The sequence below is a fragment of the Periophthalmus magnuspinnatus genome, chromosome 23 (genome assembly GCF_009829125.3).
Source record: "Periophthalmus magnuspinnatus isolate fPerMag1 chromosome 23, fPerMag1.2.pri, whole genome shotgun sequence".
Lineage (NCBI taxonomy): Eukaryota > Metazoa > Chordata > Actinopteri > Gobiiformes > Gobiidae > Periophthalmus > Periophthalmus magnuspinnatus.
In genome coordinates this window covers 7393725-7421222 of record NC_047148.1, presented here as the reverse complement: position 1 = coordinate 7421222, position 27498 = coordinate 7393725, and the positions used below count along the sequence as shown (strand labels likewise).

Sequence of the window (27498 nt, the reverse complement as noted above, 5' to 3'; positions counted from 1 at the left end):
CTGAGACCCCACATGCCACTTGTGTTTCGGAACCATAAACATTATGTTTTATGGCCAAAAGTGGGGCACTGGAGATGTGAGAAAGAAGGACAAGTGGTTCTTTAGAATGACCGGGTCGTAACTCCACTTCAACCAAAACTAAAATAACATTATGTCATGTTGTTATGGGAACAAGATGGAAGTTCAGAAGTTCTATTAGCAAATGGGGAGATCATTTTTCCACTTTACCCCATTGTACAATGTCGCCGATGGAGACAAGTGTGGGACTACTGCACAAATCAAAATAACATCCAGTTTTCCTTTAATAGTTGCTTTATTCGCCAACTAAATCCTCCTGACAAAGATATTAGCTAAGATCTGATGAAATTTGAAATATACCGTGTGAAGTATGAGTCAAATACAGATAAAATCCCCTACAGGCATTACACGTTTAACCTTAACTCCATTGAGAGATTAAGACACCACAACTGCCATCTGTCAAAGCTATGGAAGCAAGATATGAAAACAGTTCAAGTGGTGTAATGTAATTTCTTCTTAATTAGAGAGGTATCATTTCGTGTTTAGCCATGGTTTTCAGAATGATGAAAAGTTAGGGGAGCGGTGTTGCTATAGCATTTAACAACTCAAAATAACAGGGAGTTGAAACGTGATTTGAACATGAATGAAGAGGCCATCTAATCAAAGCTATAGAACACCAATGACCAAACTAATTGTCAAAGTAATGTGCAAAGTTTATTTGATCCAGGTGTCATTTAGTAAGACCACTGACAGTTTTAGGAGGAAATATAGTTTATGAGGTGGTACTCTGAAACAACCCCTACAGCACCTCGGTTAGAGAAACATTTGTCATTAATATTATTATACATAGAAAGTTACTATTTAAGTATTAGAAGCAGCGTGCAATCTCAAAGTGATTTATTTTTGTTTTATTCCCAGCCTTGAAGACGTCAAGGCTAACTTTCAAAAAAGTTACAAATATGGACACAATCAAGGAATTCTGGAAGTGAAATTACGTCATTGTTTTAGTTTGAATAAATGTGATTACAGATGAATAGCACATGAGTAACACCATGCAGGTCATGTCCATTTTGGTAAAAACAACAACTTATAGCCTATAGGTAGAACTGTTCTTAACTTGAGACTCTCGCTCCCTCGAGGTTAAGCAGTTATTGCTGAAAGTAATATGGTGAGAATTTTGTTTCCAAAACTTGCTTGAATGTTAAACCAATACACAAAATAGTTAGACAGTGCTCTTATATAACAAGAATGTTGTCCAGATAAGATGCTCTTTCCAAAATATGTCTTCACAGTAATGGACAAGGTTAACTTTATGCCTCAATCTGTTACTTGAATGTTTTAGGTCTAGTGCTGGTCTGAGCTTTTATTTGGACCATTTAACTTGCAAAAGACACAAATATGAATTGGCAATTGACTGGTTCGAGTAATCTCAGTGTAGAAAAGTATGTGTCTGACAGTTACTGAATGAGGTACAATAAATAGTTTATTGAATAGATTAAAATTCAGTGACGAAAAACATGAAAACATGATTGGGGAACATATTTCCAAGGAAAAGGACATAGAGAATCTGAGGATGATTTTGCTGCTGTGTTGGAGATGATGTGGTGGAGGAATCTTTTTTGGCAATTAGCATTTCAGTCTTCTGGAGCCGAATGCACCAGCTGGTCGTACTTCTCTTGTCACTGTTAATTTTGCTCCATTTAAATCCATGAACCGGTCCAAACACTGCAGACTGTTTCAACCAAAATATTTGACTACACCCAAGAACCACCAGCATAGAACCATTTGTGGTACAGTGTGACAACTGAAGAAGAAAAATGTTATTTACCCTAAAAAGCTATCTCACTGATCTAAGAAAAAAGTAATGCCACCTAAGCTAAACTTCTCTATCCACAGTTTCAAATACTGCACTGTTGAGCTCAGATGAAAAGTCCCCCCAATGCTATGTTAAATTAATGATATAGATCAAGAAATGAACACTTGCCATCAGCAAGACCCTCGCAAACAGGGAACTCTCAATTAAAACCAGGAAGTGTTGGAGTGCTATATAGTTCAAATCCTGAAATATGCTCTATCCGAGATATTTGAGCTCCTCCATTTGAGGCAGGGACTCCCCATCCACCTGGAGAGGGCAAGCCATCTTTTTCCAGTCGAGAAACATGGCCTCGGATTTGGAGGAGCTGATTTTCATCCCAGCTGCTGCACACTCAGCTTATTCGATGAAGTCATCAGGACAACATCATCTGCAAACAGCAGTGATGAGATCCTGTGGTCCCCAAACCAGACCCCCTCCAGCCCCTGACTGCTCCTAGAAATTCTGTCCATAAAAACAATGAACAGAACCGGTGACAAAGGGCAGCCCTGGTGCACTAGGAAAAGGTTTGACTTAGGGTCGGCCATGCGAACACAGCTCCTGCTCCGGTCATACAGAGACCGGACAGCCCTTGGTAAAGGGCCCCAGACCTAATACTCCCGGAGCACCCCACACAGGACACCACGAGGGACACGGTGGAATGCCTTCTCCAGATCCACAAAGCACATGTGGACTGGTTGGGCAAACTCCCATGAACCCTCAATGACCCGATGGAGACTATAAAGCTGGTCCAGTGTTCTGCGACCGGGACAAAAACCACACTACTCCTGAATCCAAGACTATCGGTCGGATTCTCCTCTCCAGTACTCTGGAATGATTCCCTTGTTACTGGAACACATCTTCTGGTCCTCCTTCTTAAATAGAGGGACCACCACCCCGATCGGCCATTCCACAGGCATTGCCCCCGCCACGCGATGTTGCAGAGGCGTGTCAGGCAAGACAGTCCCACAACATCCAGAGATTTAAGATACTCAGGACGGATCTCATTCAACTCCGGAGCCTTGCCTCCGAGGAGCTTACCAACCACCTCAGTGACTTCAGCCAGGGTGATGGATGACTCTTTCCACCATCCAACAACGTCCCTAGTTGAGGACAGCAGCTTTCCACACACATTGTAAACAGTGCTGGTGAAACACTGCTTCCCCCTCCTGAGGCGTCGAGAATTTTTTTGAGGCTGACCGATAGTCCTCCTCTGTGGCCTCCCTGAACTTCTCCCAACCCTGAGTTTTTGCCTCTGTGGCTGCACGGGCTGCAGCACGCTTGGCCTGACGGTACCTGTCTGCTGTCTCAGGAGTCCTACAAGCCAACAGGGCCTGATAGGACGCCTTCTTCAGCTTGGCTATTTCCCTTATTTCCACCATCCACCACTGGGTTCTGGGATTGCCACCACGATGGGCACCAGAGACCTTGTGACCATAGCTACCATCAGCTGTGACTGTGGACTGGGTCACCAAGACACCCATCCTCAACTGCTGCGGAATCTTCTTTGCACCTGACCCCTATGAAACCCTCTGTGGATGGTGAGCCCACAGAAGGGTGGACCCATGTCATTCTGTTGGGCTGAGCCCAGCTGGGCTCCGTGGGCAGAGGCATTCAAGCCCCAACCCCAGGTCTGGCTCCAGCCCTAGCTGCTCTGTAATGGATGACGTCACCATCCTTGTTTTGTTACTGTTCATAGAGGTATTGGGAAGTAACAAACAAAGTTACCAGTGAAGATATATTAAAATTAACAGGAACACAAAGGGCCCTCTCCAATAAGATCAGCCGCAGCCAGGCTACATTCTTTGGGCATGTGATGAGGATGTGATGAGTCCCAAGAACATCTGGTCACAACAGGCAAAATGGAGGGAAAAATGGAGGAAAAACTGACAGACAACCTCAGCAGATGGTTGCATCTAACATCACTTCAATGCCATCAGGGATCAGGAGTGGTTCTGGAGGGATTTTTTTTTTTCCTTAGATATGAATAGAATAGCTCTATTGTCTAGGTTTAAATTAATTTTTGACTCACCACCAAATAAGAACAGCACAAGGACATTAATATTACAGAAGCAATAACTCTAAAGCAAGTACATGCACGATTGCCCTGTTCCATTGTCAACATCTGTAATCCCATCAGTCCCCATAAACATCTGGAACTGTTTTATTTATTTTTGAAAATTTGACCTTGTTGTTGAATAAAGCATATCACACACTGATCATGTTCTGTGCACACTCATAGAACTAAAACTATCAATGTGATTTCACAGTTGTTTTGACACCATGGCTGCTGGAAGTGCTGTGATTTTGGGGCTTGAGAGCTTATACAAAGACCCCATTCTCTGGGTCTGATCATGATGAAGAAAATAAATGTACAACATTCGATCATCACACATAGTCATAGCTTAAAGCCATGCCCATAAGAGAACCTTTGTAACAGCATCATAGCACAACACGCATCATACTGCCCCTATGTGGTTTTGTAACGTGTTCTGGTTCTTTAGTTAAACCTTGCTTACTGAATTCTTCTCCATGGCAACTTGCAGCTCAGAGGAACTTTATTGCTCAGAAATACCTTGAAAAGTGTGAGTTCTAGCTGGGAGTGTCTTCACCTCTCCACAAATCTAACCTTTAACTTGGCCTGGTGGTGCCAATTGCGTGCCTCCATGAAGGTATCAAATTTAATGCCATAATGTGGAAACAGGTGCCGTATCCGCCAACAAAAATTATGCGGTGCACCTTAAAACATCCTGGATCCATTTTTTTTTCTGAAATTTTATATTGATCAGATTTTTATTTTATTTTTTTATATATGTGGTGAAGCTGGTGTTTTCCATTTAAATTTGGTTAGCGATCATTTTGTGTTGAAGTATGTGACCTTACTAGAGGGGATATTTGTTGTAGATTCCCAGCAGAGTCATCCATTTCATCTGTCTGTTTCACACTTGTCTGTTGGGGTCTCAGTGGGTGGTCAGCGCAGCGTTTAACTCCATATGGTAGCAGGTTCACATGTTAACGCACCCACAAGCGTTTCAAAATGTCCTTCACTACTCCTCACCTGCTGATGGTCCAAACTGCTCCTTATTTCCTGCACTTCCTGTTAAGGCGTGTGCGCACAGACCTCCCATTGTCACCCAATTAACCTCCTCGGTGTAGGGGTGCCTCTGTCAAGCAGTGCCAACATCAATACTGCAGGCCAAGACACAGCAATCCCATAAGACTGAGGTTATTTGATCCTGGCACCACTCATGTTTTTTGCTGGGGTAAATGCTTCTAGACCTGAACTCTCTGTGACTTACTGATTAAAAGGCAAACAAGTGATTTATGATGCAGTTTCCATTAATGCATGTGAGTGGTTAGTGGCTCATTATTACAACTGCCAATTTGATCAAATGCGTTTTATTTGTTGCTTGTTATACTTGTATGCAAAAAATGGAATAAGTAATCACATACGATGACAGCAGCTGTCATGTTTATCACACAACAAGAAGTGGCATGTATTGGGTGTAAAGGTGAGGCAAAGAAATAAATACTAAATCTATGTTTGGTACGTGCTGTAGCATGAAGCTATGCTGCAGTACATCCACACATTAAAACCCACTGTGTTAATGTGTTATATTTTACACAAAAGATTTTTTAAAATAGCCTAAATCCTATTATTTGGCTTTGTATGTTTAAGGTCTAAGCATCAAAATCTGCATTAATTCACCTATTTCCTCTCAAAATAGGTCAGTAACTGGAATGCACTGTTTTATGTTGCATAAATGTAAGTACTGTTATTTTCTTAAAGTGTGGCATATTTTAAAGCTTTTGAAGAATCCCTCGACATACTCAAAGCGACGATTAACTGCACCTCAGTTATTTTTGTGCAACACTCAAACACATGACGACCATAAATGGACATGTGTCCTGCTGCTGTTAAAAAGTGGTATTAGTGGATTTCTTAAAGCTGTTTTCGGAGAATGTCTGAAGTAAAGACCTGCCCCTGTGAAGAACCCTTAATCCTCTGAGTTTTTGGCATGAAAGAATGAGATATATACGTTTCCCATAGGAACAGCAAATCCTTCATGTTTAAACATATGAGAAAGAATTTCAGTTGTGACAAACTGTCTTTAAAAATATACCACTGCTTTATCACACACACTTTATTTATTGGGCGCAGCTGTCACCAGTTTGGGATTGTCAGAGAAAAATGCATTTGAAGGCTAGAGCAAATGCACTTTGGCCTTTGCTAAGTCGGTAGCTCACTACACTAGGCTAATGCTAAGATTAGCCCAGTCATTAAAATATTATATTCCAAAACCAATGAAAATACGGATTATGCTAAGTAGGAAATAGCAACTGATGTTGACCTTTCCTTAACCCAGCATTTACTGTGTGTAGCCTACATGATTTGTAGCAATACCAGCAAATTACTGTTTGGAATTTCCGATGGAACTTTAGGCTGCACATATTTCAAAATGGCTGTGGTGACTCTTGGAAGTCACACTTAACTGTCAAAGTAACAAAATCCAGTGGATTTAAGATGGAGATTATTAAGGAAAGAGAGTATTAGTATGTGTACCTTGGCCAGGTAAAGTATGCGTTTTTTTGTACTTTTTACCTGCAACCAACATTTCAGCCTCTCGCCTCCCGCCTGGTCACATGCTCTGTTTTAATATCAAAAGCAACATTTGATTACGTTTGATGTTGTGTTTTGTACAGTATAAAATACATAAAAGCAAATATTATCAAAATATGACTACTTTTATAAGATTTGTTTTATTATTCTTACAACAACTTCATGTGGTCCTGATCCACAAAAAACTGGAGGAACTTTGAATGATTGATTGAAGCATGGATCTCTCAGATGACCCTCCGGCCTCAAAATTAATACAGTGTTTTTCAAAACTCAGAAATCACAAGACCATTTTCTCAGGCACAATAGAAAACAAAAAAAAATATTTGACCTAATTCATAATTAAAGAACCAATGTGCAAACAACTAAACAGCAGGAGCCATATTCATCAAGTCATTGCATTGTTATATTCAATATTATATATTATATTCTTATAATTCTAAAACCATTTTATTATTGAAATCTATAATTGTGGAATTGGGTTTTGTCAGCAATGTATTGACTAAACACATACATTCATATTAGCTGATGTGGCTGCAATCCACATGTAACATTAAGATGTTAACCTGCTTTTAAAATGCTATCTCCAGCCAGTAGGTGGAGTATTGAACTGGTATGTTTTGTGCCACACCAAGTTGAGCTCTGTTGCATATTTAAAGGTGCCTTTTTTCTGGTGCACACTAAGAAATACTTATGTTTTAGGGCATTTATTTTTTATTTGCAATAAAAATACAGAGTTGGATTAATGTGAGATAGAAGTTAGTGTGGCAAAGCAGTAGCAGAAGCAGGTAGATCATCCTTCAGTAGTGCACCTTTAGATGTAATCTACCAAATCATAATGAGGTTGAAAGTTTGGTCAAACATTATATAGTAAATCAAAAGGTTCATAAAATGGCTGATGGATTGCATTTCCTGTCAAAAACAGAATCATGCAAAAAAAATTGTCTGATAAATTGACCACAAGTGACAGCAAATACCTTACTCACTAAACTTGCCAAAATTCTTCAACTGAACTTTTTGAACATGAACAAAATGCATATTTGTCAAGCTTCTAGGCTAACTAGACATAATCATTGACATAACTGTTGACAGTAACGACAGAACATGAGGATTTAATAGGAAGGAAAAAACTTTATTCCTGAAGTTCGTTTTGACACAGTGGCCCTTGGAGCAGATTATTGCTGTGAATGACACTTATCATGACTCATGGTTCTCTATAATCTCAAACATCTGCTGTTGTCACGCTAAAGTTGCCTGGCCCATATCACTGTCCAACTACAATCTCACATTCACACAAACTCCCATATGATCTACATGCGTTTCCCTCTTATTCACTGATCAAGCAAAACATTATTGGACATCTGACAGCTATGCATCCAAATGCATCCAAATGTTAATTTGGTGATAATTGTTTCTTCTATCTGGAAATGACCACTCAAAAATGCTGAAAATGCTTCAATTTAAGCTATAGCGAATATATTATCTAACTCCATTCATACCATCAATGTATTCATGGGTTCAAGCTATTTAGGCAAAATTTTGATGTTTTTGATGTTTGGTTGGTAAGCTATGGGAGCTGTACAGATGTAACTCTTCAGTTTATTTATGCAATAAATAAAATAAGCATAATAAAATAATTATAATGACTCAAATTACATCTATGTTTTAAGCTTTTAACACATAAACTTTGATAATAATGGTTGGGCAATTTTTGTTACAATATGACACCAAGTAATACTAGGGCTTAGGATTTACAAAATATGTAAAAAATGTATTAAAACTTCTATCAGTGGTCATAATATTATGCTTGATCAGATTATATACGATATCTATCAAAATCAAATCATTGTCCTTTTCCATTGCTTTTTCCTTTACAACACATTTGTTTAGTTTGGCCTCCCACAGTTACCATGTTTGAACCCTAATTGTTTGTATGGCATTGTAACATTGGGTATTAAACGAAAAAAAGAAATACATTTTCCTTGTATAGTAATGAAATCCCAAGCATTTGACCTAAGTTGACCCCTTGTGGAAACAGCAGAGAGGAGGCCAAGTGTGGTGCTTCCTGTGTCCCCTTCGTATTTCACTGCCTCATTATAGATTTTTCAGACTAATTATAATCATGCACTGGACCCTTCCATTTAACACAACTGATGCAACTTATTACAGTCGACCATTTACACAACAACAGTTTTACAAAAATTCAAAATAAAGTCTGTTTTTGCCACCATTTACAGTAACATAAAACACACTCTGTCATGAGTTGCCAAGAAGAAATCTTTTTTAATACATCATAACAGCGTATTGTTGCTTTTAGATTATGTAAGAAGTTGAAGGCTGTTAAATATTAGTGGACTGATTGAAGTAAAAAATCCAGCATCTGGGTGATGTTTATAGAGATGTAAATTATTTTTCCTCATCAAAGAATCAAATCTGATCTGAATTAAGAGAGCTGGTGACAATTCAATTTATTCCATGAAAATTAAACTTGAATGAGTTCTGTTCTGGCATACTATTAAATATTTGTATCTTCCTTGCATGAATCAACAACATTACAACTAAATCTTCAAACCTTACATTTAACTATTGTGTGAATGAACTCCAAATCATTATTAAAACATGTTGTTGTGCAAACAGGGCCTTCTCTCTCACCAAAATACTTTTCAACTAACAACATGACACTGAGGTATGACACTGTAGTTTAGACCAAAGAACATACAACCTTCTTCACCATTGTCCCAGGCCTTTTCTCTATAATGGACACTTAGTAATATTTTGTATGTTTTTGCCCTGCTTCTTAATAATTGAAACCAGTGCAATTTCAGCCACTGGTCAAGGCACAAGTCACTGTGAAGCACCTCTGTTTGAGTAGAGCTTGTTTTATAGACATTTAGACATTTCTTTTTTCAATAAATAACACAAATATATTCATACATCATATATAGATAGATAAACATGTATAATCTACATGCATTTTTAATATAATTTAATTAACTTATATATTTACATTTGCCCCCACAAGTTCTGGAGCTTGTCCCAGCATGTGGCAGTGGAATGTGGCCTTAGCATCCGTAGTATCCTTAATTTGACACATATTCCCAATAGGAGTTTAAATCCTACAAGAAGTTCAATGGTTAGAAATAACTCTTTTTTACGTCCGACGTCGTTTTCTCGATAACGCACAAACGCATGAAGTGTCAATGCGTATCCACCTCCACCCCACTGCGTTTCGAACTTGAGTCAAAGCCCTAACAAAAGTCTGCGTTGTCTTGCATTGTGAATTCCAGTTTTTGCTGTCAATTCCTCTGCATCCCCCTTTGGACGGCCGCGGACTTTGACAACGCGTTTCATAAAAGTACTGTTTAATATCCTCCCTGGCGTTGGTTCGTATTTTTGCCAGGACGGTAACCAGTGACCCCCTATCATCCACCGCCTCCGTCCGATCTGTGACCCATCGACTCTGGCTATCACAAACTGAGTACTCCCCTCTATAGCTCCGATGCTCTGCGTAACGTTTCTTCCTGGTTCTGTTCCCGCCTTCGGACGTTCCGCTAGCAAAATCATCCGAAATATACAACGGAGGAGGCTGCAACGGTGGCCGATCGCTTAACAAAACACGAGGTGAATGGTATCTTTTATGTTGCCGAAGTAGCTCCGAATGCACCACCATAACGTTTTGGTTCAATACATCCTCTGTGTCCCATTGCTCATCCATGCTGTCGCCCCCTAGTGAAAGATTAGGGGGTAAAGGCGGTAAAGTATCCTGGATGTCATGGATTTCGGGGTTCCTGCTCCCGTCCTGTTGGTCCTGGTGTGTTTTGGATTTGCCGCGGGTGAGGTCGGCCTGGAGAAGTTGAATGATGAGGGAGTTGAGGGGGTCGGCGCTGGGCTGCTGAGGCTGCTCCTGTTGTCTGCGGCTGTTGTGGTCCATGGTGGTCGCCTGGATGCCATAGAGGTACACGAGGACCATAACATAGAGCAGGATCGACATCACTAGATTCACCTGTAAGACCTGCACACACAACAGAAAAATGACATTTTACTTCTGCAGGTGGTTTTGCTAAGATTAAGTTTGTAATCCTGAGGTAGAAGGGATGTTAATAAATACATAAATACAAAGACAGCTTAATACCTGTCTGCTGCTGCCTTTACTTTGCCTCCCAAAGCATGTCATATAAATGCAGTCTCTCTCCCCTCTGCCATGAATACTACACTCTGCTACCTGCCTTTCCATCAGCCGCCTCAGACTGTCCTCCTCCTACTCATTCTCACCAGTGTCGAGGTTCTAGGAGAAGATAATTTCATACATTCCCTTACATTGCTTTTCTAACTTCTGTCAGCGGCTGCGGTTACAAACTCACCAAAATATGATTAACATCTGATTTCTAGGTTGAATTGTCAGCAGGAGCATGTCAGAAAAAGATTAATATAGTTGGCTGTTCCATGCACTTAAACATTCAATGCTGCTGTTGGAAGTGGTGACCATTCTCCAGGATTATAGTGAGGAGTACCTAGCGGGAGATCTCACTGCAAACAGATCCCACACAGTTCTGTACATGATTTACATGAAAGGCCAGCACCTCTCCACGGTGAGTCTATCAAGCACACATGTAAACCCATCTCTGTGTTGTGAAACAGTCTGCCCTGGAGTCTCTGACAGAGACTGGATGATCCCTGTCTGGCAAAAATATTTCCTTTTGTTTGAGTCCAGATCTAGAGCTGCTGAAAAGTGCTCCCAGAGCTCTCAGCGCAGATTCTCAAACAAATGAGAATGTTTTAAGTCTAAAGTGTTCTTAGTATTTACACTCATCACTTAAAAGAAACAGACAGCCCAGATCTAATGCCATTTTTGAAAGCATATCCAATGAAGGAATGTGCATGTACAATACTGTGAATGATTGATTTAAACGCTCAAATATTTGGAAGGAAGTAGTGTTACAGAGAAATATGTATAGTCCAGTGCTTGCCAACCTTTTCAGACCAAGAACTTATTTGTCTTTTTAAGTACCATTTAAGTGACTTAAGGGTGCTCTATGTAACTTTTCTGATTGGGGGAGTCTGCCACCTATTCATCTCCAGTCTCCATGGAGATTTTGTTCCCTTGTTCTGCATGAACTTATCTATCTCCATGGAGGTTTGTATAATCGCTCAGTCACCCAAAATGTTCCCTTGCTCATCCAAGTGGCTTCTTCAGTCCTGGTCAGATTACTGGTGGACACTGCTTTAAATCTAACTGAAGGGAGGAGACACTACACTGAAACTAACACACCTATTTGTTTACAGTTTCTGTTAAACTGCACTGAACTGTGACTGAGTCATATTTAGCATTATTATTCAGGCCCCTAATGGATGCTCTCACACCTATTAGCATACTGACCATAATCACTATTGTTTTCCTTGTTTTGATTTAGGTCTAAGGATGGCGTTATAAATAGGAGATAAAAGATGTCTAAGCCCCCACCCAGCCCTGTTCAATAGATTGTCTTTTAACTCGCCTCTCAAACCATGTATTTCTTCTTAGCCAACTGAACAATAGAACCTTTAAACAAATAGGTGTGTTTGGTCATTTCCACACTCCCACTAGTTAGGTCAACGTAAAAGAGTATTCGCTCCGAGTGCAGTGCACTTGGGTCGGTGTGAACCCAGTAGTCACATTCTGGTCCAGAGCCGGTCCAAGAGCGCTTCAAGCAGGAGATCTTAGAGTGGCTCCACTTGCACTCTGGAGTGGGGCAAGTGTGGTGTGAACGTGACCGACCTTGGGTTGACCTACGCAGTCCACTATGGCAGTAAAAGTACTTGGAATTAGGCAAAAAGTGCCCAGATCACATATATTTGTATGAATGGGTGCTGCAGAGCTGTTGTTTGACACATTTGTCAAATGTGGCAATTTGGATCAACTTGATATCAGCAACAATCTCCTCCTGCCTCTGTCTGTGCAAGTGAGGCTGGGTCTGTCTATGTGTCGTTGTTCTCAGTCCTCAGAGGTGAAAGAACATACCACAGCTATAGGCGAAGTGAGCGTGTGTCTCTGTGGAGATAAGCAGGTGGGAGAAACTACGTATGCAAGTTTAAGAATGTATAGAAAGGACGTAAACATGAACAAAATGTGACTAGAGGCTTTAAAAGTATAAAATGGTAGAGTCCTCTGAGGACAACCTCCGACACATCTACATACGTCCCTCTAGGCTCAAAGCTGCTGAGACAAGCTTCAGATATCTTTGGCATTCTAATATACATAAAAATGTGTCATTATTTAGAGCAATTTCATGAACCAAGACATAAGGATTCACTCCTGACATTTAATGAATTATTATATTAGATAGACAAACTCTCCAGTTATGAGTCATTTCAGCTGCATTCAGCCGAAAAACACACAACCAATGATATTTAAGCTGTTAGTCTGAATCCTTTGTGAGTACAAGTTTCATGTATAAACTTGTACTTTGGCATACTGCACCATTACATTCACTGACAACGCTCTCTGACAAATTACTACTTATCATTCTGAGTCACAACTCTTAAATAACGGTTTAGGCAAGCATTTTTACGGTCATAGTACAAGTCTCTACATTGCACTGTAACATGTACTTTATACATGTTAAAGTAAATCAAATGGATTTTAAGTTTGGAAACATTTTTTGCTAAATATACCAAACTACACTTGCATTGGATCAGCTGTGAAGTTTCCTAATATATTCAAATGACAAAAAAAAAAAAAAAAAAAAAAAAAAAAAAAAAGTTACATATTTACCACTAAGTTTGGAATAGCAGTCAGGATAAATATCTTGCTAATTGGTGATTCAGATTTATGTCTATGTACATAAAACATTTCTCTATACAATTTTGCAAAAATTGTACAGTGAGGCAAAAAAGTATTTAGTCAGCCACCAATTGTGCAAGTTCTCCCACTTAAAAAGATGAGAGAGGCCTGTAATTTCCATCATAGGTACACTTCAGCTATGAGAGACAGAATGAGGGGAAAGAATCCAGGAAATCACATTATAGGATTTTTAATGAATTATTTGGGAAATTCCTTGGTAAAATAAGTACCATAAGTAAGTAAAATAAGTGTAGGTTTGGTCACCTACAAAGAAGCGAGATTTCTGGCTCTCACAGACCTGTAACTTCTTCTTTAAAAGGCTCCTTCTGTCTTCCATTTGTTGCCTGTATTAATGGCACCTGTTTGAACTCGTTATCAGTATAAAAGACACCTGTCCACAACCTCAAACAGTCAGACTCCAAACTCCACTATGGCCAAGACCAAAGAGCTGTCAAAGGACACCAGAAACAAAATTGTAGACCTGCACCAGGCTGGGAAGACTGAATCTGCAATAGGCGAGCAGCTTGGTGTGAAGAAATCAACTGTGGGAGTAATTATTAGAAAATGGAAGACATAGAAGACAACCTGGGGCTCCATGCAAGATCTCACCCCGTGAGGACAAAATGATCACAAGAACAGTGAGCAAAAATCCCAGAATAACACGGGGAGGAACCTAGTGAATGACCTGCAGAGAGCTGGGACTGAAGTAACAAAGGCTACCATCACTAACACACTACACCACCAGGGACTCAAATCCTGCAGTGCCAGACATGTCCCCCTGCTTAAGCCAGTGCATGTCCAGGCCCATCTGAAGTTTGCTAGAGAATGTTTAAATGATCCAGAAGAGGATTGGGAGAATGTCATATGGTCAGATGAAACCAAAACAGAACCTTTTGGTAAAAACTCAACTTGTCGTGTTTGGAGGAAAAAGAATGCTGAGTTGCATCCAAAGAACGCCATACCTACTGTGAAGCATGGGGGTGGAAACGTCATGCTTTGGGGTTGTTTTCCTGCAAAGGGACCAGGATTACTGATCCATGTAAAGAAAAGAATGAATGGGGCCATGTATCGTGAGATTTTGAGTGAAAACCTATTTCCATCAGCAAGGGCATTGAAGATGAAATGTGGCTGGGTCTTTCAGTATGACAATGATCCCAAACACACCGCCCGGGCAACGAAGGAGTGGCTTCGTAAGAAGCATTTCAAGGTCCTCGAGTGGCCTAACCAGTCTCCAAATCTCAACACCATAGAAAATCTTTGGAGGGAGTTAAAAGGCCGTGTTGCCCAGCAACAGCCCCAAAACATCACTGCTCTAGAGGAGATCTGCAGGAGGAATGGGCCGAACTACAGCAACAGTGTGAAAACATTTGACCTTTGTCATTGCCAACAAAGGGTATATAACAATTGTATTGAGATGACTTTTTGTTATTGACCAAATACTTATTTTCCACTATAATTTGCAAATAAATTCTTAAAAAATCAGACAATGTGATTTTCTGGATTTTATTTTTCTCATTTTGTCTCTTATAGTTGAAGTTTACCTATGATGAAAATTATAAGCCTCTATTATCTTAAGTGGGAGCACAGTTGGTGGCTGACTAAATACTTTTTTGCCTATATATTCCAAGCACTACGTCTTGTAGCAGCAGCAGCAGCAGTAGTAGTAATAGCAGTAGCAGTGGTGGTGGGGTTACTATTAAGTTTTGGCATTGTCTCTTTTACCAAGATCTGCGTCGTACTAGTATTAGTAGTAGTACTATTACCACATCCAGCTGTGTAGCAGATGTGTAGTGTAGCACATTTAATCCCCACAGGAAGTATCAGGCCTGCGGGGGAGTCTTAACTATGTTTCCTTTTAGTCAGTGTTTCATAGAAAACGTCACTAATGTTTCCTCATTCATCTCCACATGTTTCAGCTGCTGTTGACTTCCTGTTTCTGCCACTGTTACGAGCTGTTTATATCTCTTCAGTCTCATCACTTGCACTAAAAATAAGAAGCTGATAATACAGGCACAGATTTAGCCTGGAATGAATCATTTTTATCTTGATAAAAATCACATGTGTTTTGGTGAACATCCTGATTCTGTATGGCAGGATGAATCTTATAAGAGTAGATGATGCTGACTGACAATTGCACAATATTGTGTTTTTAAATTGTATTGAAAGCAGAACCAAGTCCTTTCTTGTGAAGTTGCACTAACTTTTCCGCTGGAGGCTCCGCTGCACCTGCTTCTCTCCTTGGCGATGTTACTGCTGAATGTTTCACAGTATTAAATGTTTCTATGGAGACAAGCAGCTGACACCATCGAGAGGCAAGTTCTTTCACAAATGTTTTTTATTGTATTTTTTCTAGAAACAAAAACTTTAAAAAATTGATTAAAATATAACCTTTGGCATTATTTACCACCCAAATGAAATGCAAAACTGCCTGGTGTAAAACCAAACTGATTGCTATAATAAGCAGATTATTACTTTCAAGGTGGATGTGACCCTGCTGCCCATAGATATGTGAAGGTGACATAGTTGTACAGTGGTCCCTCGCTATATTGTGGTTCACCTTTTGCGGCCTCGCTGTTTTGTGGATTTTTTTTGTGCAATATTTCTTTTTTTTTCTTTTTTATTAGAGCATTTTCTGCATCCTGATTGGCTAAGGGACTGTAGACCATTGTCAATCATTGTCCTCCATGCTGTGTCTCCTGTACAGTACAGAATGAGTTCAGCTTGCCAAACTTACATAAATGTTTGATCGCTAGCGGTGTGACTCTGAAGTGCTGTATGTTTGCAAGTTTCCTCCCTGACAAAACCCACAATATCAATGAAACGTTCTGAAATGTGAAAAATGTTAATGCCTGTCTGAGAAGAGTGTATAAAGTGCGTGGTGAGGGGTTTTACAGCCTTGAAACATATATAATAATTGTAAAAAAATAAAGTTGACTACTTCACGGACTTCACCTATTACGGGCTATTTTTAGAACGTAACCCCTGCGATAAACGAGGCAAACAGCTGTTCATCACTGTAACCTCTAGACTCTTATACAACTGCTCTGAGAGACTGAGAGATGGGCTAATGACAATACAGCACAGCTCAGTCAGTCGTGGTGTCAAATGCCAAATGCTGGATTAACTACTCAAAAGAAGTCTAGGTTAATCAGCTTCCCATCTACTACATGTAGTGCAGTGCCCCGCTTGATTTAGGTTGATTAGGGCAAATTATAGGCCGAAACCTATTCAGACAGACACAGGGAGAAGATGCAAGCTGAAAGCCTCTACATGATTTGGAAAACAAACTTATTTTTAAAACTTATTAAGTCTAAATCAATATTGACAAAATATTATTACAAGCATGTGATTCTAAAACGTTTGACATCAAGTGCTCCTTCAGAAAAGATACAATACAATGTCAGATTTTGTGCTGTGTGAGTGAACATTGTCTGAATGTAAACTAAACCAACAGGACAGAACCACAAAACTAGTTAAAGTCTAAAATAAGAACTAAAAGCAGGTTTGAGGAGGTTTTTTGTTTTTTTTTGAGACAGTTCAACTCAATTTCAACCCTCAGTCGGAAACCCAAACTATTTACATTGTTACTACTGAGAATATCAAATAACAAAAACAATGATACTGGATCTCATACTTCCTACTCATCTAACCTGTTTGAACAATGACGCAGTTATTAAGTTATTCTCTGTAACTGTGTACGCAAAGCCAGAACAACATAATATATACTTCCTATACTTTACCCAATTTTAACACATTACATCCTTCTCTCTCTTTGACTAGTCAGTTAATTCAGTAGGGTTGCCACATAAAACCAGTTATTGTTGCATAGACTGATTTGTTTTTAACCTGGATGCCCTTCCTGTCGTAATCTGATTCTAATATATGACTGGAGTGAGCAAAGGAGGTTGAGTATCTATGATGACTGCAGTAGCAATACAAGAAATAACAATTAAAGAATTACTAAGCCCAGTTCCACCTCCTGCTTGTCTCCGCTGATGTAATTGCTTTGCCTAAAATGATCCACACCTTAAACCAATCTCCATGGAGACAAGCAGGTGACATCATCAGTCTACGTTACAGCTCGGGTCTGTGGAAAGAACACCGCACTCACTATAAAATTGTATGTTTTTAAGGAATTTTGCAGCAATAAAACCACCACACCTGTATTTAAATGAATGCAATGGATACACATAAAGCCTTACTGTGGAACATAGAGGCAAAGTAATGACATGAAACTACAGGTAGCGGAACCCCCATTAGAAAAGTTACATAGTACACCTTTAAAACGAAATTTGGGGAAACGCGTAAAGTAGATATTAGCTTTACAGTGTCTGTGTGTGTGTACAGCCCTGTGTCTTTCACTGTAGTTTGACTAATTTTCGGGATTGTTTATTTTTAGATCTAACTTCTATGATGAGAAGTCAATGTGACTGATTGCCGAGGGCTGTCAAGGTTAAAGACTACACAGACAGACAGATGCTAATGCTGGCTAATACAGTGGAGCATGTTGTGGACAGAGGCATCAGACTGACAGCAAATTACACCTGCACCTGTTTCAAGGACAATAAGGGAGCACATCTGGATCCACGCAACCGTTAGTCCTGTTCGGAACATAGCAATACAGAACAATTATATACACAAGAGGTTAAACTTCGTGTATTTCTCATTTTTATAGCTACTCTAAATCAATTTACAAAACACAATTATACAACTCTGACAAAGATAGCACACATTCAAATCTTCCTTTTTTCTTTCTTCACAACAGTGCATCTCTTTGTCACTTGATATCGACTTTAAGCCCTTATTTACTATCTTTGGTTTTACTTTAGGCCTCCTGTCTGGCAGCTCTATCCTCAAAATGGAATAAAAGTGTACCTAAAAAAGCATACTTTCTCTTTCTACAACTAACCTGGCTCATATGTGTAGTACTTTGAATTCAGTTCTACACATTATCAGTCTGAGATGGCCTTTTCTGAAAGTGGTTGGGATGTTAAAAGAAATGCTTCAAGCTGATTGGTTTGAGTGTAACGATGGCAGAACAAGCAGAGAAATCCAGTTGAAAGAAAAGCACAAATGTTAATTAATGTTAAAGCAGTTTGAAGTACATCTGTTAGTGTTGCTATGAGTGTTTTGTTTCACCTTTGGCTTCCTCTTAAACCACAATACTGTAATGTAATTGGTCCAGTCCCAGGCCACCGGCGGCTGGGCCCAATCACACCAGTGGGAGCCTGCCAAGATGGATTCTTGCAAGTTTGTGAAGTCACAAATATGAGAATTAATCCTTGATGCACATGGTTAACATATAACCCACATCAAGTAAAAATATGACAAAATATGGACAATGATGAACATATTTAGTCACAAAAACTAGGACTAGACCAAATGGGGACTAAAGCAGTAAAAAAAAAACACAATTTCGCCAGCAGCACCAGAGTGGGATAAAATTTGAGTTGAAATCACAAAAGTACATCTGTGGTTTTGCTAAAATTCAGTTGTTGTTTTTTTTTTTTTTGGTTTTTAGTATCATAATTATGTGTGCCGTTTAAGTTAGAAATAGAACTGGTTTCAAGCTGCAAATTAGAGATGGACTGGCTTGGACTGAGGTTTGCCCTGAAGTTGGAACATTTCAAAGACTAACTTTCCACACATTTTATTCTAAAATAGTACTAGATTATTATTATTATTATTATTATTATTAAATATATATTTTTTAAGTATTTTTTTCTCGCAATCGCAAAAGCTACAAATATTTAGATAACAGAACATCCTCTGCAAAAAACAAAATATACAGAGGGTTTAGATTTGAGCCTTGTCTCAAATGTTAATGCCCTTGGAGTTTCATGTATCTTTATTTATAGAGGGAAAGGCCCAATGAGAGTACCTGACTGTCTTTTTCATGAGCGCCCTGTTAAAATACAGTACAAAAAACACACACAAGAAAAAAAACAACAAAAAAACAAATAACTGCAGATGAAGGCCTTCTCACTGAAGTTTATATAACCTTCTCACCGTTACACACAGATGTGTCTTTTAACTTTTGTATTTTGAATCTGAAAGTAATTCTAAATAAACACAAACAAATAAAAATGTGTCTTTCAACCCGGTGCAGATGTTTTCATAGATGAGCCTACGGCCAGAGCTTCACACTTCAGCTAAAAATGGCTGGAGGAGGATTTGTTCTTCATGTGATGTTCAGATGGCCTTGGCCTCAAAATCATTTGGAGAGAGTGTCTAAAATAGTTCAACAACAGAAACAAAACAAAAACAATGGAAAATGTGGTTGTATCATTCATAGTAGGACAATCAGTAAAGAACACAAAACTGATAATTGAGGTTGTTTTCACACTGCCTCTACTTAGCACAGCATAAAAGAGCATTCGCTCTGAGCGGCCGGCCCGAGAGTGATTAAATTAGGAGCGAATGTGGTGTGAACGCGGGCAACATCAGGCCGACCTACAGAGTCCACTGTGACAGTAAAAGTGCTTGGAATTGGGGAAAAAAACAAGGTCCGGCCATGTATATTTGCATGAAAAGGTGCTGCAGAGCTGCCTTTTGACACATTAATTTGATGAGGCAATTTGGATCAACTCAATATCAGCCACAGTCTCCTCCTGCCTCTGTCTGTGTAGGTGAACCTGGGTCTGTGTTCCAAAAGCTTTTCCTCCTCCACCACCACTCCTCCTCCACATACAGTCCTCATGGTGTATTTAGTCACAGGTGAAAGACAAGACCACTGCGGTTAGGAAAAGTGAGCGTGTGCGCACGTATTTGTGTGGCTCTCTAGTGCGTTGTCATAGAAATAAGTTTGTCAATCAGCTGATTGACAATCACGTGGCTCATGGTGCAATGTTTGGGGCGAATGATGCTCATTGTATGTGAACAAAATGTCTTTAGTCATAGCCATAGTGAGTATGTGCCTCCTCTATACTCAAATCTACTGCAGCAGCAAATCCAACAGCCTTTTAGCCTCTCTACCTCCTTGCCAACACCTTTCTACCTGCTGGGGTTCATAAAAGAAAAAAAAAAAAAAGAAAAAAAATACAGTAGTTTTTATTTATAGCCACAGCTGTCCTGAAGCAGTTTGAAGAAGACATGACTAGCATCTGACCACCAAGCAATAGCTCAGTCACTCTGAAAATTGTAAATTTACATCATTTATTGTCTCAAAAAGTATATTTCAAAAAGCTGTAATATGGTCATCACGTATAAAAAAATATCACATTTTATTGTCATATTGTGCACCTCTTTTTATGTCCTCACCACCTTTTGGGATGACACCAGATCAGAGCTATCTCACACATTTTTGATGAAATCATCAGAAAAGAGTGTCAGCCCTTGATGGAGTGCATGCCAGACACAGAACCTATGCCAGAATTGCTCGGGGTGGCTTGTTTTGGCTCTATCCACCAGTTTTTCTTATTTGCATAACACAATATTATGCAAGTGACAATGAGTATAGTGGGACAATGAAGAGCTGCCACATCAGACAGAGTGTATTCTATGAAAATGCTTTGCTCGGAATATCTGGTATTCACCGACAAGTCAAGTCAAGTCCATTTTATTTGCAGAGCCCAATAACACAACACCACGTGGCTTAGCTGTTCTTGTGGGAGAAGGTATCACCAAGATATGAAAGAGGCTGGTGGACTCAGGACATCTCCAGTCCAGAAAAAACACATTTACAGATGAATGAAAAAAACGCATACTTTCACCAATATAAACACTTTGTGGATAAAATAAATAGATAAATATGTATAAATCAATACAATTTGAATCCATTATACATTCCATTGCAGTCTGCCATTATGAACAACTCTATAATGTTTCAGAAATGTATACGGAAATGCCTTTTGTACTGCACTTTAATATAGTGTAATAAACATGCATTGAATTCAACACTTTCTGACCACTCAAAATCTTTTTACATTGCATGATTCATTCTCTCCACTTTTGAAGATGGTAAACTGCTTCTGTTCACATCATGACCAACCACTCGTACCACAGTCATATAATCTGCTTTGCCTGTATGTGATGATGAAAGATGAAGCATTAGATATAGTCCTTTATTAATTTTCAACCGACAGGCCGAATATTCTACCACAGGTGTTTTGAACCGGTGACACTGAATCAGCTATCAATCATCAATCAACTGTCATAGCATGAGTGAGGTAAGTAATGCCTTCTTTATTAGTAATAGGTTTGGCATTCTACTTCATGGTGCATAACATTAGAACTTAAACACATGCACTATAACAACAACATCTTCAGTCTTTGAAATGCTTAGCTACGCATGAAAATCAACCATCACTACAGTACGCTATAGTGTTTCTCCACTATCGGCTTTCTGATCGCTGGTGTGGCCCTGTCATAAAAACACAAACTTCATGGAACATTAGATTTGTTATGACAACAAAAGTCACAGTTTGATTTCACGTTGATTTATAATACTGCTTATAGACAGGAGGCATTAGGACAGGTCAGAGCATGGCACAGGCATCCATCAACAGACCACAATGCAAACAATTGTCTTACAGTTACTGTACATTTAGGACTTTTCTCTCTGGGTCTGAGGAGAATGTAAGAAATTCACGCTACAGATTAGTGCATGGGAGCAGCCGCCCTATCCACTGGTTTCAGAATGAAATTCTGGACTGTTGCCATAGCGAATAACAATTTAAAACAACAAATAATATCATTTGAATGGAAAAAAGTCCTCAAAGTGTTGCATCTAACAGAAAGCTGAAACCCAAGAATAGGGACATGCCACATTATTAATATGAAACAATTCAATTAGTAGACCTAATGAAAAGGGATAAATAAATACATATATAAATAAATAAATAAATATATTTTATTGTGTTTTCACACATGTAAAGACTTGAAAAGATCAAACCTGAGCCTTATTTGCATAGAGCGGCTGCTGTTGTTCTGGTACATGAAGCATTGAGTTATGGGAGAGTAAAGTGATGCCAAATGTTATGACTCATATTTGGCCAAAGTCTGAACTGTCAGTCTACACACAATGAAACACAACACTGCATCCGATGCATTAGTAGAATGGCTCACTTGCGTTGACTACACAGAGCAAAAGGTAAAAATTTATATATTTAATAGAGATTAAATATTTTCTTCTATAAACCTTTAGCAACTATATTTCAACCTTTATTTGATCAAAAATGTATTTTAAAGAGAAACAGTTTCTTTACTAGTCAACTCATGGAAAAAGTCATCGCTGACTAGTCAACTACTATTGACAGACCAAGTGACTGATAGGCCTGTCACAATAACACATTTTGAAGCCTGGCATATTGCTACAGAAATATACTGCGATAAACAATAATATTGAAACTACTTTATGCCACTGACACAATGACAATACAAGATAATCCCAGTAAACCATTTTAAAATAGACAGTAACATTCAAAAGGCCTGTGCTGCAACAAATAAAACAGAATGAACAATAATTAGCCATAGAAGTTAGTTATTCAACCCCCTACAGCTCAAACAACAAAAATATCCAAAATCTCCCCATTTTCACAAAAAAGTACACACAATAAATATTGAGCCCAAAAATATATTCCAGATTTCATATATTGAACGATATGTTGATATAGTAATTATCGTGACCCACTGCGTGACAGTACACACCGTGAAGTAGATAAAGAGGGTGACAGACTTTATCAAATCATCCTGTATAAATCAACTGACAACAGCCTTCAGTGGCCCTTCTGGTGAAGACTATTTCCCATAATAAAAAGCTCATTCACTGTTGATATTATCCCCCTGTGGCTGTTCCCACTGATGTGTAGTCTCCACATATAGACCTCAGGCTTGATTGTTAACTGAGAAGTATCTGTACAGTCTGGGAAACACCTCTCCGATGTATTTCCCCATCACAAGACCACTGTTATAAAACTGAAAAATCTACAGCCCCCAGATGATGTACTAGAATACTGCTTCATTTATAGAGACTATAGGCTAAATGGATATAAACAAATACATAAATAATTTCAATGTCCCATACTTTGTTCTGTGCTTGCTCTCACAAACTCATTCATACAGCGGTAGTGTACATCGGCACTGAAATCAAAGCGGGTTGAGTGTCTTGCCCAAGGACAAAGTTTGGGGAGGTAATTTATTTGATGATGATTCTTTATTCGGAGCGTGACCACTTTGAGGAAGCGAGTGACCAGCCAAAAGTGTCAGGTATTAAAATAATGGGCCTTGTCTGTCTGGGGCATAATAAAATATTTAGAAAGTGATCTTTTTGAGCTAACTGGAATACTTAGGAGTTAAAATAAGCGATTTAAATGGAATGTGAACACCAGCAAAGTAAACCTAAATGATAGTGCCTTCATCATCGTACAGAACGTTGGGTTTCATAAAGTTGCTCACGTATTATTATGATATATTAATTTATTAGTCAATGTGAATAAAATATATTTAAACCAACACTATGTAACTTTCTGGAAATGGCATCACCTGCATGATTCTATGGAAATAAAAAGTTAAAACCATACTTCAGAACATTTTCCATGGACATAGAGCTTGTGCCGTACTGTGGAAGATTTTTAGCCAAAGGAACAACATTTTCATCGAAACAGGCAGGTTAGTCAGGTTTATGGAGATTCATGCCTGCTTATAGTTAAGACACATGCTTTTTTGAGTAATAAAAAACAAAATAATAAAAAATATGCTTTTACTTTAGTCTGGTTCTGACCAAAAAGTTACGTGGCGGTCAGTAACTGGATATAATCATAAGATGGTGGTGTTTTTGTTGTACCACTGACAGTGCACCATAGTGTCACCATACACCATGAAGACTTAGCTCAATCTCATTTGTGTGCCCCTCCTTCACAGACATTAATACCACATGTCTAAGCCCCCTGATCTGTCTGTGTACTGATCACTGTCCGGGCTAACACTGATACAATCATTTTATTTTGTCCTTTGATTTTTGCGGCAAGTGCATACACGTATTTGATGAAGAGGGCCGGCAATTTACTTACTTGATCATTTGGTGTTTTCTTTTGTCGACATTTGTTTATCACCTCTTCTGTACTCTGAGCAGGTTTTGTTTTCTAAGTTTGTGTTTGGTTTGTGATTAAAATGTTTGAAGATAAATTAAGTAAATATATATACTAATGAAAAAAAAAAATCTCCTCATCCAATCATTTCAGTCTCTTTACCAAAGCTCCAATCCATGACCCCTCTGTGTTATTCTCTGTAGACATACGCTATCCCTCTGGTGGGTGGTGAGTCTGGCCCTGCTCTTTCATATGATCAGCTTACAGGTCCCAGGCCTTTGCCCTGCCCCCTGCTTTGATCCCCTCAGCCCTCATCATCTCAGCCTCTCCACTGCTCGTGCTTCACAGGGGTTAGCACTAAAGCTGCAACCTGCGACCTCTGTCAGTCAACATGATGCCTTTAATGTCATGGAACAAGGTCCTCTATGACAAATAAATACTTTTAATAATAAGGCATTGATTGGTTTATTCATTTGGTGCATTTTTAGTTACACTCAGTCACACTTTACGGCTCTCAACTTCCTGTTAAAAGGGATTTGATCAGTCAAAACACATAATATTTTGTTTTGAATTGTTAATTGCTATGGCAATGTTGCAAATTGTTTATCTTACTGAAAGACATGAATAGCCTTGGCGTCCAAGAAAACCACCAAGTAGGTAATTATTCAGACTTGCATGGGATTAAACCTGAGACTAACTTGGACTAGAGCAAAGCTAAACCTGGACTGGAGCAGAACTAAACCAGGGCAACAACAGAATCAAACCAAGGCTGTGTCTCAATTCGCTAAAACGCCCTGAGATGCATCATTCAAGTGTGCGTCGAAGGGCAGTTACATAACCTCTGGCACGACAAGGGCTGTCCCATTTCAATACACTCAATGCTCTTGACAAATGTACCAGGTGTTTCCAGCATTTCCACGCAGATCAGCCGTAACCGAAGTGTGCATCCATGCACACTTCACGCACTGATATATCCACTGCACTGCACCTACGCAAAAAATAAGAAAATGGAGTGCGCTGTGCAATACACGTTCAAATGTTCATAGTGGTTTACCTCACCTACAACAGTGCGACATGAAACTGTTAAATCTGAATAAAGATCTGTACAGGTCGTGTGTTTGATGAATGAAAAGGGGGAGTGTTACATTGAGTAAAGGCATGTGCAGTTATTCATAGACAATAAGAAGAATAAATTATTATCATTAGAAATTATGATTGCATGATTGCAATAATAAGAATAATGTAAGAATGTTTGTTTCTGCTGTAAGCATCAAAGAGGACCAAGAGACTGAAACATAAAGTCAAAAGCGTTAAATGAGTTCCACACAGGTAACGTGAACAATGAGGCAACGGACTCTCCGGAAAGGACAGAAGAGAGTCCTGAGATGTGCATGTTGACAGCTTTTATAGGGTCCCCCAATGTGTGTGTGTGGGTGTGAGGAGGGTCCTTCTTCTAATCCGCACGGCGTCTTCATAAGGCCCACGCTGGTCTGCACAACATCTTCATGAGTTCCCACACATTTCCTAGGTCTGAACCCCCCTGGTGAGGACATGTCATCTACCTTAGCGTTAGTAAATGAAGATACCAGTTTGATGTAGTGCTGCACTGTTAGAAAATACTTTACAATAATAAGAAAATGAACTGGCACACGGCCTAGAAGGTAAACAGTGCCCTCTACTGGTATGAAAGTGGTTTGGCCACAGATCAAATTAAACATGGCCCAAATACTGAATCGTTAAACTGCAATATCTCACTTTATGTGCAACTAATAAGTGTTCTCTGGTTTATAGACTATGAAAGTAAAAATTATATTGTTATCTCTGTCTGTTATTATGCTTTCACAAGGTATATTTTGTTAAAGTTATGAAATAGCTACAATTGGGTAAAAAAATCACCTTGAATGTTATAGTTGCCTATTGATATTCAGTCTAAACAGAAATAAACGGCTGCGATGACGACACCTTGACTTTTCTTCTATTAAATAATAAACAAATAAAAATAACGTACGTAACATATGTAACGCACGCGCAAAGACAGCGGTGGAAGTGCGGTCCTTGGTGTAGGCCTGTGCCATTTTGGCAAGATGGCGGCTACACTGAGGACTACCCATTCTTGGCCGGCTGTTTTGAACGATATTCCAAGGAGTACTTCGAAGGGTACCTACGAACGGTGCATTTGGGGAATTGACACACGGCCCAAGTCTACATCAGGACTACACTGGGATCAAACTAGTGTAAACATACTAGTGATAGACTGGCTTTTTCACCTCTAAGCATTGAGCCATTATAATGAATTTAAAAAGCTGATTCCCATTAGATGAGAACTCAATCTTCAGCTGCTCTTGCCCAGATCTACTAAATCCCACAGCTGAAATATGGTTTGGTGTGTGTAAATCCCATGTGAAAACGGGCAAACAAATGAGAAAAAAAAAATCCAAAGTTATAGCAATGATTTCTTGATGATGATGATGATGATGATGATAACAATATTGCTAATAAAATATATTAATTTCTTTTATATAAATACAAAGTTGTTGGGGAACCTTAAAGGCCCACTCCTCACTGGGAGCTACAAGAACTGAATCTGTGAAAAGATTGAGAGAGCCCATCACTAGAAAACACCCTCAAATACATCTAAACAGGAAAATAGTGTCTGATGTTGTCAGGATTTGGGTTTTTTGTGTTCTCTGTGCACTCTCAAGATCCCAACCTGTTCTTCTGTTTCTGTGTTGTCTTCCTCACTCCCTTCTGTGTCCTTGCCTGGAGCTGGGCGGAGACTCTGGCACCACCCACCTGACACACCTGCAGCCAATCTGCAATCAAGCCTCCACCTCTGAAGTACAAAGGGCTGAGGATTGCTACAGAGGCTGCCAGATCATTAAGTCATCCTTCATGTCATCTTCCTGTGTTTCTAACATGTATCTGCCATGATCCTGCTCCTTGGAACTACCCTGCACCTCAGCCTCCAACCCAGCTGTCCATGATCGATACGAACACCTCAACCTTCAACCCAGCTTCCTACGATAGGTTTGAAGACGTCAGCCTACAACCCTGCTCTCTACTATATGCTCCATCAACCAACATTCACATTTTCCTTGTTTATAATAAACTCTGTCAATCTTTTACCCTGCATCTGAATCTTTGATCCCCCAGATGTTACGAC

General features: G+C 39.3%; 1 protein-coding gene across 1 annotated transcript in view; it reads right to left on the bottom strand.

Annotated features, from left to right (window-relative positions):
• Positions 1 to 8811: 8811 nt before the first annotated feature.
• ntf3 (neurotrophin 3) overlaps positions 8812 to 27498 on the bottom strand; it is a 42435-nt gene continuing 23748 nt past the window's right edge. The window contains exon 2 of the mRNA XM_033989896.2: positions 8812 to 10500. Coding sequence (XP_033845787.1) covers positions 9640 to 10500 — 861 coding nt within the window. The 3' untranslated portion in view covers positions 8812 to 9639. The remainder of the gene's footprint in view (positions 10501 to 27498) is intronic.